This window comes from Miscanthus floridulus, chromosome 5, assembly GCF_019320115.1.
Source record: "Miscanthus floridulus cultivar M001 chromosome 5, ASM1932011v1, whole genome shotgun sequence".
NCBI classification, from domain to species: Eukaryota; Viridiplantae; Streptophyta; class Magnoliopsida; order Poales; family Poaceae; genus Miscanthus; species Miscanthus floridulus.
The window spans coordinates 89,809,366-89,829,429 of NC_089584.1; the positions used below are offsets into that span (position 1 = coordinate 89,809,366).

The 20,064-nt window shown below is 49.7% G+C and overlaps 2 protein-coding genes across 3 annotated transcripts; one reads left to right on the plus strand and one right to left on the minus strand.

The window, feature by feature from the left end:
- The first annotated feature begins 2,479 nt into the window (after positions 1-2,479).
- Positions 2,480-5,259, plus strand: LOC136450210 (indole-3-pyruvate monooxygenase YUCCA1-like). 2 transcript variants are annotated; one of them, XM_066450576.1, is made up of 5 exons: positions 2,480-3,238; positions 3,676-3,924; positions 4,197-4,319; positions 4,782-4,965; positions 5,045-5,259. In XM_066450576.1, exons 1-5 carry the CDS (start codon positions 2,579-2,581, stop codon positions 5,062-5,064), a joined length of 1,236 nt encoding a protein of 411 aa, XP_066306673.1. In that variant the 5' UTR covers positions 2,480-2,578; the 3' UTR covers positions 5,065-5,259. The 2 variants fall into 2 exon arrangements, with proteins under 2 accessions (XP_066306673.1, XP_066306672.1); XM_066450575.1 differs by having other exon boundaries at positions 4,782-5,259.
- A 4,176-nt stretch (positions 5,260-9,435) lies between these two features.
- LOC136450209 (molybdate transporter 2-like) lies at positions 9,436-11,209 on the minus strand. Its single transcript, XM_066450574.1, has one exon. It carries the CDS (start codon positions 10,967-10,969, stop codon positions 9,578-9,580), a length of 1,392 nt encoding a protein of 463 aa, XP_066306671.1. The 5' UTR covers positions 10,970-11,209; the 3' UTR covers positions 9,436-9,577.
- Positions 11,210-20,064: the final 8,855 nt, after the last annotated feature.

Consider the following 20,064-nt stretch of genomic DNA (forward strand, 5'->3'; position numbering starts at 1 on the left):
ACTCAAGACAAGAGCACACAACTTTAGTACTAAAAAAGACCCGACATATTTTAGTGACTATCAATCATAATACTAGACCACCACCCATGTGTCCATAAAACTAACAATCTAGTGATTATCAATTCTAAGACTAGATTGCCACCTATGTGCCTTGGAAAAAAAAAGCCATTGATTGTCCGCACTAATTACATGAAGTTGTCATACTAACTCCTGACTCCTGACTAGTGACCTTGTACCGAGCTAATGGATAATTGTGTAAACAACCTGCAAGGGATATTTTTCTTTGAAATACCACATCATTTCTGTTTAACCATAGTGACCAATAAGAAATGGAAACTCCTAGCAGCACTAGCGGATTTATTTCTTTAGGAATACCCATAATAAAAATCTCAAACATTTGAGGTACACTACAAGGTTTAGATAAACCGAGCGCCACTTGGGTTGTGAGCCAACCGCGTGGGCAAAACAACATTTGAAGGACAAGTGCCTAGTTGTCTTATTTTCGTGACAATAAAAGCAGTGTATTTTGTTTCCTTGCCATTTGTGTTTAGCTAGTCTATCTTTTTCGTTAAAACTACACCCCCGCGTAGGCTTAATAGAAAATTCTTAATTTTTATTAGTGGGGCCTTTAGATTCCATATCTTTTTTTTTAAATTGGGATATCCATTTGTATTAGCGGTTGATAAAGAGATTTCATCGAGGTTATCCATTCATGTGAGATTCTAATGAAACTCATCTTGATCAGACAGTTAAATCTTAGCATTGTGTGGTAATAATCCATTCCATGGTATTCCCTTTATTCCAAAATAAACCAACTCCTAGAATCACCCTAAGTCAAACTTTCTTGAGTTAGGGCAATTTTATAGTGAAGAATAATAATATTCATGACACCAAATAAGTAGATAATGAAAATATGTTTCACGGTGCATCTAGTGATACTAATTTGATGACATAAATATTGGTATTCTTTTTTATAAATTTGGTTAAACATAAAATACAGACTTAGAACAATTGTAAAAGTTGATTTATTTTTAGGACGGAGTGATTCAGATCCCAATGCCATATCAAATAATTTGTATTATATTTTGATATAAATGTACCCATACCATTACAAATGTTCAATGTTGCTGCACACTAGCTAGTCTCTATGACTAGTGAACTAACAATTGTTTAGATTTTTAAGGGCTAGTATTAGCCAACCAGTTGTTTGTTTTTATGGCGGATCTAAACAGGGGCTAAGTAATTGACAGCCAAAGTTTGGATATTTTGACTCATGCGCACAACCTCAAACGTACGTCATTCTTAGCTAGCCTCATGAATCAAATACACTACTGTTTCCTGTCATTTGTATACTAGTACTGCCTTTTCTCCAAAAGGAATATCACAGCATCTCTTGTGTTTAAACAAGAATAACATCATGCATCTTTCGGCCATTTAGCCACTAACCAACACTTGAAATACAGGCGGCTAGAGGGTACGATGCTCCCACTCTCCCACACCCGCAACCACTCCTACCTTCGAATCACGCAAGCGAAAACCGAATGGGAAACTTAACAATGATCTTGACACATGCACGCGAGAGTGACAAGTGCTATTCCAAATTTGCAAACGCGCCGAGGGACGAAGGACCTAGTAACACCCACCCACCTACACAGTGAGTGACTAGCTATAGCCTAGCGTGGAGGACCATGCCTCACCACGAGGCACCAGCATTGGAACATACACTCGCTCATCTTTCGTTTTCCAAACCGAGAACCCATGAACGCGCGTCACACGCCTCCATTCCACTAGCAAATACGTATTGAAAAAGGGTGTGTCTCCACGGCAGTTGTCTGAGATTTTGCATAAGCTTCAGTCATCTTCAACCTCTTGCTTCGCCGAGTGCCCCGAGCTAGCCAGCCCTTGGTGGCGTCCTGCCTCGTCGTGTAAGTGTGCAACTGCAGCCGCAAAAGCATCGCTTGCTGACCCGCGCGTCGGGCCGCCGGCCCTTCCTTGCTTGCTTGACCTGGCTATACCTACCTGCCTGTGCGCCCTGGACTGCACCGCACAGGAACCCCCGATGTGCAAGCGCCCCTGAGCTATCTAGCGGCGTTAGTGGACCGGCACGCGGTGCCTGGCTGGCTGGGAGAGATCGCCGGCCGGCCGGTGCCTGGCTGGGCACAGCGTCGAAGTTAATTAGTCAATCGTTCATCTTCTTTATGAGCCAGTCGATAGACGGATAAGCAGATTATTAGATAACTGTGCATGAGTATTTCTCATTGAAAAAACACACTCCGTCCCACTAGTACTAGTACTAGTACCACTACTACGAGCTAGCACAACAACGAGTGGAGCAGGCCGGAGAGCACTGCGCGCGCGCTGCAAAGTCCGCGAGGCGAAGAAGCGTAGCGCAGTACTCCTATCCTACTACTCCCAAACCCCTATAAAACCTCATCCACAGTAAAACCCCGAGCACTTGTCATCGCACGGTAAAAAAAAACGCAGCCCCGCACGCGCGCGCGCGCACACACACACCCGTCCGGCGTCGTTCGGCCAGCAGACTCGCTCCAACTCCGAGCAAGGGCGGCGTGCGCGCGCGATGGACATGGACGACGACATGGCGCGGCAGCAAGAAGAACAACAAGGCCGCGCTCGCGCGGCGTGGGTCCCCGGCGCGGTCATCGTCGGCGCGGGCCCGTCGGGTCTGGCAGCGGCCGCGTGCCTGGCGGCGCGCGGCGTGCCGGCCACGGTGCTGGAGATGTCGGACTCGCTGGCGTCCACGTGGCGCCACCGCACCTACGACCGGCTGACGCTCCACCTCCCGAAGCGCTTCTGCGAGCTGCCGCTGCTCCCGTTCCCGCGCGGGTACCCGGCGTACCCGTCCAAGGACCAGTTCGTGGCGTACCTGGAGTCGTACGCCGCGGCGGCGGGCGTGGCCCCGCGGTTCGGGTGCCGCGTCGAGGAGGCCGCGTTCGACGCGGGCGCGGGGGCGTGGGCGGTGCGCCTGGCGGGGAGCGGGGAGCTGCTCCTGGCGCGGTGGCTGGTGGTGGCCACGGGGGAGAACGCGGTGCCGCGCGTGCCGGACCTGCCCGGCGCGCCGCGGTTCGCCGGGCGCGTCCTGCACACGTGCGACTACAAGTCCGGGGAGGAGTTCGCGGGCAAGAAGGTGCTGGTGGTGGGCTGCGGCAACTCCGGCATGGAGGTCAGCCTGGATTTGCGCCGGCATGGCGCCACACCCTCGCTGGTGGTGCGCAACACGGTAAGTAACTAACTAATGATCCGCCCCGCCGCGCACACTTACATTTTTGGCCGTGCTTACTTACTCCTACTAGAGCGGCGGACCTATTACCACTCATTGCTAGGGACCCGTTGTCTTGCTTTGGACAGCCAAAGTACAAGTGCTGCTGCGAGTTTTGTGCCATCCTGCTTTCCCCTTGGATGATTGTTGTTTTTATTGTGCGCGTCGCGCTTGGTTTTGGGGCATGCTAGCTGCTTCAAGCTTCATCGTGCATGGTCATATTTGGCGACGCTAAGCATAATTAGACCTACTAACATGTACGGTGTTTGGGATGTCTCTGTCTTGTCGTCCCATGTCGTTGTCAGCACCCACCCATAACACAGTACTGGCCGCTTGCTCTGTTTCTTCTTCCATGGAGTACTTCTATGACGATGGATACTTGTGCTCGCGCATTGCAGGTTCATGTGCTACCGAGGGAGATGCTGGGTCTCTCCACGTTCGGCATCGCCATGGCGCTGCTGAAGCTGCTCCCCGTGCAGGTGGTGGACCGGATCCTGCTGGCGGCGGCGCGGCTGGCGCTGGGCGACACGGGCAAGCTCGGGCTGAGGCGTCCCAAGACGGGCCCCATCGAGCTGAAGAACCTCACGGGCAGGACCCCAGTGCTGGACGTCGGGACGCTAGGCCACATCAAAACCGGCAAAATTAAGGTTAGTAGTGCCAGCCAGCCTGCTTTCACCAAAGAGGAGAGCAAGCAGCGGCAGTTGTAGAAAATTACACATGATGATGACCGGTCAAACACCGTGGGAATTTGAGCCCCCGGGCCGGGGACGCCGTGGGCCAGTGCCTCCTCATCTGGCAATGGCAGCCCGGAGTTAAGGCTCACTCACGCACACATTTCTGAGTTTTATTTCCACCCTGAAAAAAAAATGCAAATGCTTCGTCCTGGCTGATGCGAAACACATGATGGATGGATGGCCAGGTAGTGGGAGCAGTGAAGGAGGTGACCCAGCGCGGGGTCAGGTTCGCGGACGGCAAGGAGGAGCAGTTCGACGCGATAATACAGGCCACGGGATACAGGAGCAACGTGCCGTCCTGGCTCAAGGTAAAATCCCCTCCATCTCTTCACCTTCCTTCCTAGTACTGCCGCCTGCAACGACACGAGGGGGGAAGAACTGAGTGACGCCGACGGACGGAAAAGGACTCGCTTTTGTTGTCCGGCGGAGGTTTGGGGGCCGGGCCTGGACGCGCTGCAGCGCTCATGTCGTGTTCGGCCATCCTGCCCCGTTGGTTGCCCTTCTCCCGAAGTGTCCCTCGCGCCAAGTGATCGAGTCAGTGAGACTCACCCGGGGGTATATATGGGCGCGTGCACAGGAGCAGGGCCCAGTCGGCTGCCCTGGCGCCGGCCGGCGTCCCTAGCTCACGAGGATGACGACGACGGGTATACGGACTCGAGACTACACTTCACTTCACTTTGGGTCCAGCGGACATACTTGTCGATCCTTTGATCAAGGGGAACGATCGATTTTCCCTAGTCTTACGGAGGTGACGTGTTCATACTTTGCAGGATGGAGATGACGTGTTCACGATAGAAGGAATGCCCAGAATCCCCTTCCCGAACGGCTGGAAAGGGAAGAACGGGCTCTACACCGTCGGGTTCTCGCAGAGGGGGCTGCTCGGCGCCTCGGCGGACGCCCTCAACATCGCCAGGGACATACATTCTCAGTGGAACGACATGATGAGCAGACCCGGTAATAATATTGTTGTGCTTCAATGTAACAACAATGCTGTTTGACTGATCGATGGACCCCCGATCGTGTAAATGTACAGAACCCAGGTGGTTATACTGATGCCTCCAAAAGGTAGCGTTGTGGATGTACATGATGACGACAACAACATGATTTTTGTTTGCCCAAGTGGTGGCCAGCTTGAAAGCCTTTAGACAGAGAATCAATGGATCTAGATATGGCTTTCTAGACGTGCCTAGTTCTAGCATTGATACGAGAGCAGCTTCCTTACGGGAGACGGGGAGAGCAGGGGGGCAACGTGAGGGAAGCCAAAGTGGCAAATGGGTGTTGTTGACAGCTCCATTGGTGGACTTGGGCTTCCTCTTCTGGGCCAAAATTAATGAGAGGGGGGGGGGGGGGGGGGGGGGGGGGGGTATCTTAAGGTTCCTGGGCCATGACTAGAATCGCGGCCCTAGTAGTCCTAGGCTTAAGCCCGCTCCTGTCCCTAGATCCACCATCTCAGTTTGGTGTGAGTTTGTGACCCATAAACAGGTCTTGCATGAGTGTTGAGTGATAACCGCACACCACTACATGGCCTTCTCCATCTTGCATCCTAAGTGCACCACCGAAAGCTCATACAGACACAAGGATTTGTGTGGCTCTTCAGCTCCTTCGTTGCCCATGTGGGTCCCTAGACCCATGAGCCTTGTCGCCATAGTCTAGCACCATTTATCATGGTGATTAACGGGTTCACTGAATGACAGCGTTGGTAGACACATACAAAGGCCTAGCAACATATGCGAGGATGCTGTGATGACCATGGAGCGATTCCTCGTCCTCTGGAACTGATGTAGAGATGTTTGATCTACTCCAGGGCGCACGAGCAATTGTTGGCTTTCGTGTTGAAGATGTGATCGGATGGATGGCCATGGGCAATCTATTGCTAGTAGGAAATCCCATAGGCCATCTTTGTGGGCCTAATCCTAGATGGCTATGAGTATACTCATCTTTGTGGGCCCACTCATAGCAAAGGAGTGCTTCTTAAACTCAAGTTTTTTTAAAAGCTGTCGCACTACAGTGTTTATCGAGCAGAATTTATGGAGCGGTCTCAACACTCTCTTGATCATCTTAGGCCCTGTTTGGTTACCCCTCCTAAAAGTTTTAGGAGCTAAAATCTGAATAGAATTTGCTTAAAGAACCAAATACATCCTCCTAAAAGCTCCTAAAGTTCATCCTGGACCCCCACTACCCCTCCTTTATTGCCCTGCCCTCCCCCCTCTCTCTCCCACCCGCGCCTCCCTCTTGCGGCCCCTACCCTCCACTGACGGATCCCCGCCGAATCCGTCTCCCGCGCCCCGCCCGCCCACACCTCCGGCCTCACCTCGCCGGATCCGCCGGCCCCAAACTGGTCCGCCGCTCCTTCGCGCTGGACCTGGAGATGGCGGCGGCGCTGCTCGCCTCCATGTACCCTCCGTCTTCCCCACCGCCATGGGGCCCGAGTCGGCGCCGCCCCTCTGACCTCCTCCCGCCGTTCCTCGTCCTCGACCCTCGCGCCGCCGGATCCGCCGACCCCCACCACCACCCTGCTCCGCCGCCCGTGCTCCCCGACGGGCAGGGGGAAGGCCGCGACCAAGACGAGGCGGCGGCACGTGGTGGAGCTGCTCACGCTCCCGTCCGTCGAGATGGCCACCTCCGTGGAGACGGCGAGGAGGAGGAGGAGAGCGAGGGCCACGACGGGAGCAGAGAAGGAGCAGGGGTAAAGAGGAGGGTTGCATGGTTTATTTGCTAGTGCATTTATTGCTTTTAGTCAGTTTTATGAGATGGAACCAAATACTCTTTTAGAAGGTTTTGGCAGCCTCATAAAAGCTCCAAAAACTTTTAGCTCCTAAAATTTTTAGGAGCTTAGAAGCCTTAGCCACCCCATGATGGGCAATGGACAAAAAAAATCAAGCATGCGAGGCGAGATGCATCCGGATACTACCACGTGGAGGTGGCCGCCTCATCGGCGTCGAGGTATCGGGCTTTCCAAGTCCGCTGTCCGCAGGACATGGTATCCCTGTCGGACGCAGATTCAGTAACGTAGCTTCTTCAAGTTAGGACGTAACTTTAGCTGCTGGTATCCACCGTAGACACCGTAGACTTTCCATCCAACGGCTGCCCAAACAAGTGCCAAAGACTTAGTGCTATGTTCGCTTGACTGATAAGACATGGCTGAAAGTACTATTGACTGATTTGTTGTAAGAGAAAAATATTGTTCGTTAGCTGAAAAAATACGACTTATAAGTCAAGCGAACATTGCATTGGCCAATTTTTCAGCGGCGAAGGCACGCAGAGCAGACTACGCAGTACTGAAACAAGAGTAGAAAGTGATTAAAAAAAGGAACGTGTGTATGTAGCAAGAACAAAGACCTCTTTAAAATTCACAAAAAAAACCTCTTTAAATCAGTTAGAGCTAGTTATTAGCTCTTGATACTTTTTTATTTTATATAATAAATGTTGTAATTTTTTATAAGATCTACAACTTTATAGTTTTCAATTCATAAGTTTCAACAATATATTAATCGCGTACCACATGGAAATCACCGTGCAGCATGGCCGATCTTACCACGTGAACACATATGGTGTGATAGTGTAATTTTGCCGCGCTTGCCTAGCGTGACCAAAAGGGTTAGAAATAAAAGTAAAAATAAGTGGAGTTATTTTTAAAATAAGATAATTTTAATATTTTTAATCTTTTTTAAAAATCTTATTTCAAAAATAACCTTATCTATTTTTATTTTATTTTTATTTTTATTTCTATTTCTAACTCCTTTGGCCACACCAACACCTTTGGTGCCAAAAAAAATAACGCTGCCGCCCACACACGTTGAAGCGGTAAAATCTATCACGTGAGACGATGATTTCCATGCGGTACATGATTAATATGATAGTGAAAAATTATATTATATTTTTTAGCGTCTTAACGATATCAAATGAAGGGTGGGCTTGGTGCAAGCGGTAGAGTCTTACCGCCTGTGACCGGAAGATCCCGGATCCGAGTTGCGGTCTTCTCGCATTGCATAGGCAAGGGTAAGGCTTGCCACTGACACCCTTCCCCAGACTCCGCACAGAGCGGGAGCTGTCTGCACTGGGTACGCTCTTTTAACGATATCAAATGAAAAAAGGTAAAACGAAAACATTGTAGATCTCATTGAGAGCTAGAAATTTTATATAAAAAAATATCTTTGTTTGATACCATACAAGAAATATATGATTTTTGTGAGGTAGGAAGCTCAAGTACGCGATTAATATATGGTTGAAACTATATGTTATTTTTAGTGTATCCTAATGATCTCAAATAAAAAAAACCTAAAACTATAAAGTTGTAGATCTCATAAAAAACTAAAACTTTTTATATAAAAAGTAGGTCTCACCTGGCTTCACTGCTGAAAAAATGGCTAATAACTAGCTCTAACTAATTTAAATAGATCTTTGTTCTTGCTACATAGTACACACGTTCCTATTTTTAATCACTTGCTACTTTTGTTCAGTACTGCACATTCTGCTCCAGCCTGGCTTCACTGCTGAAAAAAGTCACTGAATCTGCGTCCATCCCATGTCGCCCCCGCGCTTCAACTTTCACTGCTCACGTTAACGCCAATGTTTTTTTCGAAAACCACGTTAACGCTAAAGAAACTGGCATGTTAACGCTTGGCACTGAAACGCCATCTGGTAAGCCCATTTCCTTGATACTACATGCTTGGAAAGTTGGCAGCCCATGGCCCATGGCCAACACCGAACTGCTCGGGATGCACAATGAAATCTTCAAAACATCATCACATGGCGACCTTGTTGCAGATTGAGATGACACTCAAGTACTTCGAGGGCCGTGGCCCATGGCCCATGACCACAGCGGACATGCTATCGCCATAGCCTGCCTGTCGCATTCACGGTTTTGTGGCCTTTTGTAAAGAGAGAAGATACGGATATTTTCACAATATATACTCCTAAGACTTTTTATATCATTTTATAATTTATAGAAATATAGATTTTGGTGAAAAAAAACCCTCCAACAGCATATAGAAAAGTCAGAGAATACAAAGATATGGGATATGAAAAATAATTTTTACTCAAATGATTCTCTAAATAATGATTTAGAGAATAGATTTTGAGTTTTACTCAAATGCAGTTGCCTGGTATTTTGTTTTCTTGTCAGTGAAATTTCACAGAACATCACATGTATACTGCCAGAACATCACAAAATTCATCACAGAACATTTTAAAATATATCACAGAACATCACATGTATTTTAGCAGCTGCCTGAGAACATCACAAAACATTAAAATACATCACCTAACACAATGGAACATCATATGTGTATCACTTGAACATCGACATATATATAATACACACGACATTATAGAACAACATGTACTACGTGAACATTATATATATATATATATATATATATATATATATATATATATATATATATATATATATATATTACATAAACATCACAAAATATATCACAGAACATGACTGATGGTTAAGCAACATCAAGCCACAGAGACACACCCATAGATTTTTGGAAGACTACGGAGATGCTGTTACAGTATATTCTTTTCATCTAAAATATCTGTTCTGTATAGTGATTTAAGCATCTTCGTCGCCTCCAGCTTTGTTCCCGGTTTGCCGCCGGCCAGAGCACCAACGGCCGACTAGTGCTCGGTAGTCCACGTCCCTGAGGCGCAGCAGCAGGTACAAAACAATCCCGGAGATGAACCCCAGCGCGGCGCTCGAGCCCGTGAGCGAGACGCCGGCGCAGATAAGCATGACGAAGGACTCCTCCTTGGTACCCATGTCGCGCGACGCCATGGCGAGCTCGATCCCGGAGAAGAGCAGCATGACGCCCAGTATCCCGATCGGGAACTGGCCGAGGATCGTCACGAACGAGTTCCCGAACACGAGCCCCAGCGCCAGCTTGCCGATGGCCAGGAACACCACGGACGCGCCGCTCCGGCCGCCGAACCGGTACTGCCCCGCCAGCCCGCCCGCGCCGTGGCAGCACGGCATGGCGCCGAACCAGCAGCCGACGAAGTTCATGAGGCCGACGCTCACCGACACCCGCGCCGGGGAGAGCTCGGCCCGTTCGGGGAACAAATCCGACGAGAGCTTGCACACCGCGATCACCGAGTTGAGCACGGACAGCGGGAGCTGCGGCACGGCACCTTCCCAGAACCCGACCTTGAAATCGTCCCAGGTGATCCTGACGACCCGCAGAGGCGCCGGCCCGAAGCGAAGGCCTTGCAGAATCGACGGGTCACGCACGAAGCAGAGCACGAGCCCGAGCGCGAACACGATGAGCGCCGCCGGGACGCGGCTGCAGGAGCGGCGGCGGCGACGGACCACCGTGCCGTCGCTGGCGACGGCGTCCTCCTCGTCGTCGCCGGAGCCGGTGGCGAGGATGATGAAGAGCAGCGCGGCGAGCGCGAGGACGAGGCCGTCGAGGCCGAGGAGCGGGCGCGCCGCGGCGGTGGAGGCGGAGGAGGAGCGCGAGAAGTCCTGGACGTAGCGGACGTACTTGACGGCGGTGAAGGCGAAGGAGAGCCCCTGCGAGAGCTGGACGCCGCGCACGACGGGGAGCGGGAGGAGGCGGTAGATGCACGTCATGAGCCCCGTGACGCCGAGGAACAGCAGGATGGCGGCGACCGCGAGCCCCGCGGCCATGATCTGCGGGACGGTGAGGTGCGCGGAGGAGAGCGCGACGGCGGCGATCGACTTCATGGGCTGCACCGGCATCGGGATGCCGAAGAGCAGGCCCGTGGCGAAGTTGTAGAGCGCCGTGAAGATGAGCGTCGTGCCGAGGTCCAGGTGGGACGCCAGCGACAGCGCCAGCACGATCGGGATGTAGGTGCCCAGGTCGCCCACCGCGCCGCCCAGCTCGGACCAGACGGAAGTCTTGAGGCGGATGCTTGAGGGCAGGAACCCGAGGAGGCGGCCGCTGCCCTCGCCGGGGAGGAGCGGGTCTGCGGCGGCGGACGCCATGGGTCGTTGCAACGACTTCCTTTCCTTGGGGATATTTCCCCTGCACGTCTCTGACCGGTGGTGGATGGTTGCGCTTTGCGCTACGGCTGAGCTCTACTCCTATAAAATACTGCGCGGCAGCTGTTTTCAAGAATTTAACACAAAGATGCGATCTTGATGCTCTTTCTTTAAAAAAATACGATGATGGTGATATAGTTGATCAGCACGTAGGAGTATGATGAAATTGGTGGACTTTTTGAGAGCTGAAATTGGTGATTTTAAATTGTAACAATGGCAAGTGAAGTGATACATATCAGAGCAGGTGGCGGTGGGCTGGTGGCGGTGCAGCCGTGAACTTTGAAGCGTCGTTCACTCTCCATGGGACTCGGAAACAATTTAGGAGTTTTTTTTGCGATCGCGCCATGGCACGTTTTTATTAAACAGAAGTAGAATTTATTACAACATAAGCTAACCAGCGACCAAACACCCGTAGCTGTGATTTACATACTAGTATTTTGTGACACACCAGCTGAGCACAAGACCTAAATATCATCGGCGTCAAACCCGACCGGGTTCATGGCTACCGGATCGAATTTGCCCCCAAACAACAGCTGTAGGGCCTCTTGCTTGGTCGACAAAGGGGACGCAAAGGCCGCCCTAAACTTTTCAACGATCTCGGCGTCCGCAGCATTGGAGTCGACGGCGATACCAAGCTTCTGCTTCAGAACATTCTGCACCTGTAGCGTGGAGTTGGCCGCGCGGGGTTTCCTAGCGATGCGTTCGTTGCGCCTCAACGTGAAACCCGACCTCGACGTCTTGGACCTCCTGGCCTTGGGGCAAGCACGGATGATGGGGGTCTGTAGAGGGATGCATATCCGCGACTCGATCTCTTCTTGAATCGAACTCGACTACGCCGGTCTGGGAGGGGCGCAAAGCGCATTTCGCGTGCTGCCGTCCTCGTTGTCGGCTGGACGTCGCCAAGAGGGTTGTCGACCATGTCAGTCATCGTCACCGCAACATGGCCTGGTTCCGAAGCGGAGCAACGGTCGAGGGACGGACCTTGGATTGTCGCCTCAACCATCATTGGATCCATCGTCGTGTCTACTGCCGTTGTCAGCTGCCTCGGCCAACTCCACAGCATGAGGTCTGCCTTGCCCTCAAGTCCAACTCTATCGCACGACGAGCTAGAGTGACATCCTGCTGACACTCGCGTGCAAGGGGGGCCCCGAGCCAAGCACAAACCCTAGTCGCGCCCTCAGACACATGGAACTTCGAGGAAAGGTGTGCCTGAAACTCCGCCGGTGAGACGATAGGATGATTCCCACCAATGAGTGTGACTAGAACAAGGGAGAGGTCCGCTCCAGACGCGACGTCCACGTTCCTCTGGACGACGAAGACCTCGACCTTGGGACGGCTATCAACGTCACCTCGAGGTGGTGATAGCGACAGGCTGCTGCTGTGGTGCTGCTGTGGCGACGATGATGGTGTGATCGACTGCTGCACACGACGAGGCGAGGACGGTGTCGGCGTCTGGCGTGACATCCCGACGACGAGCTAGGTCACCTTGGACCAGCGAGGCAACTTACCTTAATGGCACCCCAGCCAGGGCGACGCGCTGCCGAGGACAAAGGCTTGCACGCAGGTGAAGGCCCTCGCTTGCACGCCCGCGAACGAGCACGCTTGCACGCTCTGGCCCGATGGCCGGTACACCGACAGCAGAGGCAGCGGAACGAGGAGCGACACTGAGCGGCGATGTGGTAGTGCACGAGGCAGTTGAAGCAGAGACCCACAAGCTCTGATGGGATGGGGCGGTGGCATTTGGGTGTCGTTCTCCCTGGACAGCGCCGGTGACGACAACTCTCGACAATCTGAAATCCATCGGCATCGACGTTTGGGCCTTGATGGGGCTGCCGGGTGAAAGCTCTAGTTTGGTTTTGGTTAATTGATGAAACCCTAAGTGCTAACCTAGTTTATCAAGATGATTATGAGATAGGTAGCACTTCTCCAAGTGATGAAGCAATGGCGAAGATCATGACAATGGTGATGGCATGGTGATGGTCAAATGCTTAAACTTGGAAAAGAAGAAAGAGAAAAACAAAAGGCTCAAGGCAAAGGTATAAAATGTAGGAGCCATTTTGTTTTAGTGATCAAGACACTTAGTGAGTGTGATCACATTTAGGATAGATAGCCGTACTATTAAGAGGAGTGAAACTCGTATCGGAATGCGGTTATCAAAGTGCCACTAGATGCTCTAACTCATTGCATATGCATTTAGGATCTAGTGGAGTGCTAACACCCTTGAAAATATTTGTGAAAATATACTAACACATGTGCACAAGGTGTTTGTAGGGTTGAGATGGGTTTGGGTCCCTCTCTCCCTCCCGCCGAGCTTGCGAGGCGGGATTCGGCGCTTTCGGGAAAATGAAATGTCTATTTTCTATTGCGCTGGATGCAAAATTCTTGGTGGTTGGCACATTTGAGCAAGGGTGAAGAAGTTAGAGTTGAAATGGAGTTGGTCGAAATGATGCTGGCGTCGGTCTACTGACCGGACGCTGGGTCACTCAGCGACCGGACGCTGAAAGGCTGCGTCCGGTCGAGCTGTCAGACGGCACAGTCGCTAGGGTTGAGCACCGGACGCTGGTCTGCGTCCGGTCAAGGTGGACCGGACGCGTCCGGTCGAAAAAACATGCCTCGGGGAGCTTACTGGAAACGACCGGACGCTGGGGCTTCAGCGTCCGGTCAGTTTTGACCGGAGCGTCCGGTCAGCTTTGTAGCCGTTGAAATCTGACGAACAGCGTTTGAAGCTGGTGACACGTGGCGTCCATCGGGCGACCGGACGCTGAGGGCCAGCGTCCGGTCAGTATGACCGGAGCGTCTGGTCAGAGCGCGTTTTGCCCAGTGAAGGGGTACAACGGCTCTATTTGATGGGGGCTCTATTTATAGCCCCATGGCCGGCTCAAGGGACAACTCTTGCACATTTTCATTGACATAGCAACCTTGTGAGCTTAGCCAAAGTCCCCCCACTCATCTCCATCATTGATCCATCATTATTGTGAGATTGGGAGAGAATCCAAGTGCATTGCTTGAGTGATTGCATCTAGAGGCACTTGGTATTCGTGTTGCGCTGCGGATTTCGCTTGTTTCTCTTGGTGGTTGCCACCACCTAGACGGTTGGAGCAGCGGTGAAGGATCGGCACGAGTTGGTGATTGTTCGTGGCCGCCTTCGGTGATTGTGAGGGGAGTTGTACCTTCCCCGGCGGAGTGCCGAAAGGTAACTCTAGTAAATTGCTCGTGTCATTGAGTTACCTCACTTGTGGGTCGGTTCTTGCGGTGTCCTATCGTGTGGACGAGGTTTGTGAAACACCTCTTAGCCGCCGAACCACCAAGTGTTGGTCGACACAACGGGGACTAGCGTGTTGGCAAGCACGTGAACCTCGGGAGAAAAATCGGTTGTCTCTTGTCATTTGCATTCTCCCGGTGATTGGCTTGATCTTCATCTTGTGATTGGTTCATCCCCTACACGGCGGTATAATCACCCTACTTACTTGTTTACATTCTTGCAAACTAGTTGATACAAGCTCTTTAGTGTAATTAGAATTGAGAGCTTGCTTTATTATTTACATTCATCTAGTTGAGCTCTTTGGAGTAGCAAGTTTGTGTGCCTAAGTAATCATTGCAATTAGAATTATTGGATAGGTGGCTTGCAACCCTTGTAGAGCTAGAGCAAGTTTGCATTACGCTATTTGTCATACTAATCAAATTGCTCTAGTTAATTTGTAGATTTTTAAATAGGCTATTCACCCCCCCTCTAGCCATATTAGGACCTTTCACCGGGGCGTGTCAGGTACGGACGCCTTACGCCGTGGGCCGAGGCACTAGTGCACTAGGACTCTCGCCGCTGACTGCGAACTAAGGCGACGCTGCGCTGGCACTCGCGTGTCGTTCAACGGTTGAGTCCCTAGGCCATTGGGCGCACTGGTCCTGCGTCGATGACGCTGCTTCCCCCTTGTAGGCACCGGATGGGAACCCCCACGGCGGTTGCGCCCTGCGTCACGTCTGGAGCCCCTGCCCGGCGGTGGAGGTGTGGCCGGGAGAGCCCTGCGAGCGGCGTCCAAGTACGACGGATGCCTGGCGGAAGAAGCGAGTTCGTCGTTAGAGCTGCCCGCACGTGGGTCTTCCTCCCAACGCTGGAACTTACTCCTGCCAGCTGACTGACGGGCGGGGAAGAAGGGAGGGGCATACGTGGAGAGGGGGGACGGCGAGGAACTGCCCGAACGTGCGGCATCCTCCTCCTTGTCCTCATCTTCCAGGACGTCCTCGACGATGACCGGCGTCTCGTCCACCATCCTTCCATCCGTGGAAGGCACCGGTAGGTCGGTGACGGATTTGGGCCCGGTAGGGGTGGCGCACGGCGGCGGTGGCGTCGCTGGCGTTGAGGGAGCCCACAGCGGCGCCCCAATGCCGGATCCCACACCAACAGAGGAGGCTCGGGGAGGCTGGGTGGCCACTGGTGCTGGGGTGGCGACCGGCGGGCTAAGAGGGGAGCGGGCGAGGTGGGGGGAGCGGAGACGTTCCGAGGTGGCGGCGCAACCCGAGGAGGCGAGGTCTACTGGGGTGGACGCAGAGGGAGTTGGAGGAGAGTCGGACTTCGTGGGGGAAGCCGGATCTGTGGACGCAGAGGTTGCCGGGGAGGAAAGAGAGGTGGAGGAAGGGGCCACAGGCGGCGAGCTGGCAGCTGCCGGCGGCGGTAGCGTGGGGTGGGGGAGCTGCCCGGGGCTGGCCACGGACGACCCTCGCGACCTGGGTTGCGGGAACCTAGAGCTCCGAGGTTTGGGCAGGAGTAGGGGTCTTGGACCCATCGGTGGAGAGCCTGGACGATGGGGTGCCGGATCTGGGCTCAAAAGTGGCGGGGCTAGGGTGGATGGAGCGGATCTAGGAGAAGGATTGGAGTTGGGAGGAGGAGGCTCAGGGGGGTGACGAAGGGGAGGAGCGGGTCTCCCATCGTACAGCTAAAAATATGAGCAAACTGTTCGGCTGATGTTTTTTTCAGCTGACAAGCAGGGTGCCTTCGGTTGATGTTTTTTTTCAGCTAATAAGTAGGATGAATAGGGCGGAGATCTTTATGAATGACTTTTTGGGATGGTGTAGGGTCGGGGCAAACTTTCTTCTGTTCCTTTCGGACCCATGCTGTACCTACGATTTGATGCTGTGCGCCCATTGTACCCTGTGGCATGGAGACAGCTTCATCATCGTTTCGTTTGGATCCGAGGACACCAATGGGCAATGGCTGAAACGTGGACGTGTCAAGCGGCTTTTCAAGCCGCCAGGGGCGCAAGTTAACGCTGCGTGGTCACTTAGGTGCTTATGTCACGTGTTGAGTGCGTGATAGCATGAGTTGCGTGGTCACCGCATATTGCATACACCATTTGGAATCGACTTATCGACGTCGACTTGGTGGCACTAAAACCTCCAGGAGCCGTAGCAGGTTGGTGTATCCTTCTTCTCTTGGTCTTGGTCTCTTCTCCGCGGTACCTTTCTATCGTGTCGATATCATTGTCGCATATGCAGTGATCGTGATGGAATTTACTCGCCGGCTTTACCATTTGGATTGGTCCGCCCCCACTGGATGTTCATACTTGTGGCAGTGTTTCCTCCGTTCATAAACACTTTATAAGTGTCTATAGGACATCAAGACAGATTAAGGAGAGGATAAATATACAATCGTCTCTTAACTAGTACTTTTTCCATCCCAAAATAAATGGTGTTTTAGGTTTATCTTAAATTAAATCTTTTGAAGTTTGACCAAAATTATACAAAAAAAAAGCTACTATATTTATTACTTAGCTATTACTTAGACGAAATAGATGTTTAGAACAGATAAAGACCAATTAAACGGAAGCAACCGTTTAGGTGAATAGGGTTCTTAACCAAGCATCAAGATTACATTACATAAACACAATAATGCTTGCCTATTTAGGTCAATTCCAATAGATAGCTTTTATAGCATTAATTAGGATGCTAAGTAGATAAAATGTTGATGTGACATTAGAATCTATATCTCTTATAAAGCTAAACCCACTATAATTTTTATCTCAACATGCGAGACATCTACATCATTTTCCACTATCTATCCATATCACCTCCCACTAATAGCCATGTCATCCCACTACTTTTCAATCTCTTAATGCAAGCTGTTCACACCATCTCCACTAAGCGCAATTTATTTTCAATATATAATAAATATAGAGGGCATTCATATATTGCCATTTGTTTTGCCATTCCATCGTCTTATAATTCGATCTAATTCTGTTAGTTTTTTTATTGGATTCTTTCATTGCCTTGTCTAATTTTAGTAAGAATAGATGTAAGAACATATAGGTTTAATTCATATATACAATAATTTTATTTCTAAGAAAGTTTCGCAGCAACGTGCGGGGAATCCTTCTAGTTAAGGAGAAGAGAGAAGGAAATAATTTCTTATATAAAAAACTATGACTTAATTTGGGTTTGGATAAATTGAGAGTGGGTAACTTGCGGTCAATGGTATGGTGACCCGCCCTCCCTCTAGTCTCTAGTATCATCTTATCATTTGATTAACGTCTTTCATTTGCGGCATCAATGATCTAAGGGTGGTTTTGATCATAAACTATAAGACAATTTTCATACTTGTCATACAATACATGGAAACTATATTAAATGGATATTTTTTTTCAAATTATTATTTGTTTTTATAAAATCATCTATCTTCTCTCCTATCACAACGTATGACAACTATTTCTATCTTTGTCAATGTGTAGACCAGATCTTCTTGCTAGAATATTTTGTTTGAGTGCTGCGTGAAAGTAAGAAGCCTGCTGCTGCCACGCTGTTATCCATTCGGCAATACGGTAAATGCTAAGAATTAAGAGAACAAATTATCTATGCATAATATTATTTCTCTAAAATTCAGTAAAGAGTTATATTTACTTATTTGTATCCTGAAGGATAAAGACTAGTATTCTCTAAAATTCAGTAAAGAGTTTTATTTACTTATTATAGTATCCTGAAGGATAAAGACTAGTACCCAGATATCGTTAGCGTGTCCCGTCACTTCTGTAAAGTTCAGCAAGGTGTTATATTTGCTGATTAGTATCGTGATTCGTGAAGGACCAGAACAAATATTCAAACATTGTTAGTAGTATCTCAGGCTTCTTTGTAGTTACTCTCTTTTTGTTTTTTGTTTTTTTGCGACAGCCTCTTTATAGTTACTCGTATCACATAATTTGTCTCGCATGAGCTCAAGTTGGATTAGACTCATTTTGTTTGGTTTCTTGTATTTGAACATCCTGACCGAGTAGATACATTGTTTGGTTATTCGAATAAGAATATGTTGTACTCCTATATGAGATATAATACAAAAGTAGTTATTATATTTATTATATATAAGTATGGTTTAGTAGTCTTATTTTTTTTTTCAAGCCTTACTTAGCTCTTAAATGCACTAACATCTCTTAATATATACTAATGTATCGTTAGCTAGGAGCGATCTCACATCCAGCGAGCTAGGCTCACACAAGACGGAATGGAGCTCGTTTCTGGGGAGTTGGCTGAGGGAGCTCTTTTGCATCTCCCTGTGACACAGGTTCATGCCTTTGTACAGGACTAAGGATGTCTTGTACCGTGCCTGTTGAACGACACAACATATAGTTAGGCCTCTCTTTGGCAGGATTTCAACTTCAAAAGTGATGAAATGGCTCCGACTTCTTTGTTGTTTATTTGGCTCTAGCTTGACGAGCTGTTTTTCGGTGTGCACGTTCAACGTATGGCGATATGGTGTGCCGTCTATACAGGCAAACTTAGTATATGTTTGAATGCCATAGGCTAATTGCTAGTTAGTTATTTTTAGTTTAAATTAACTCTAGTGCATCTAAAGGCTAATAGGTAGAGCTAATTTTTTAGCTTAATCTTCTAACTTATTGTTATCCAACAAGCTAGCTAATCATACCTAATTTAATCTAACTTTTAGCATCGACTAGTAACTGACTACATGTATTAAGGGTCTGTTTGATCCTTCTAAACTTTATAGCTCTAAAAACTTTAGAGCACTTTAGTTGAGTTTTAAGATCTAATGCTCTAATATGAGGTGGGCTAAAGTTTAGAGCTAACTTTAGACCATCTGTTTGGAACTTTAGCTCTAACGGTAATGCTATGAATCAGACGTCCATTCGTGGCTCCGCACCGGACGCCCCTGTTGGTGGATCCGATGTCCAGAAGGCTATTTATCCTATCCATTCCTATCCGCTCCCACTGCTCCCCTTCAGTCACCGTAGATTAAAAAAAACTCACGTATAACCGTGATTGTGCTCCGCCGCGCCTCCCACACGCCTTCCTCTCCACTGTGCCTCCCTTTGGCCTTCCTTTCCACCGCTACCGCCCCCACTTTGTCGGTGCAGCTTTGACGCGAGAAGTCACACCCACCTAACTGTTGTTGTTGGCTCCACCGTGGGCACCGCTCGTCGGGCCACCGCGTGTGCCCCTATCACCAGGGGCAACGCCGCTGCTCACCAGGGGTCATGCAGCCGCCCATCCGTTGTCATCCTCCTTCTACACGGCGACCGCACAGCCGAATCCTGCTGTGCAGTGCTCCGCCTGCCTGACTGTCAGGTTTTGCTAAAAGCGCATGTTGCAATTGTATGTTTCGTATTTTAGATGTTTTTGGAGGTATGCTGCAAGTGTTTCAGATGGATGTTGCAAAAGTAGATCGGGATGTTGCATATGTTGAATGGTTATACATGTATGTTGCAACGGTCTGTTACCAATGTTTCATCTGTGTATTCGGACGTATGTTGCTAGTGTGTATCTGGATGTTGTATATGTTTCATACATATGTTGTATGTGTGTTTATCTAGATGTTGCGTATGTTTGCAAAGATTTTCAAGTGTTTTCAGGTGTGTTTTTCAAGTGTTTTAGAAGCATGTTGCAAAGTGTGTGTTTCGAATATTTCAGTTGTTTTTAGATATATGTTCCAAGTGTGTTATCTGCATGTTGCATATGTTGTTGTGGCTATACACATATGCTGCAAGGATATGTTCACTACCGAAATCCTCAAATTTGCCGAGTGTTTTTATGTTTGCCGA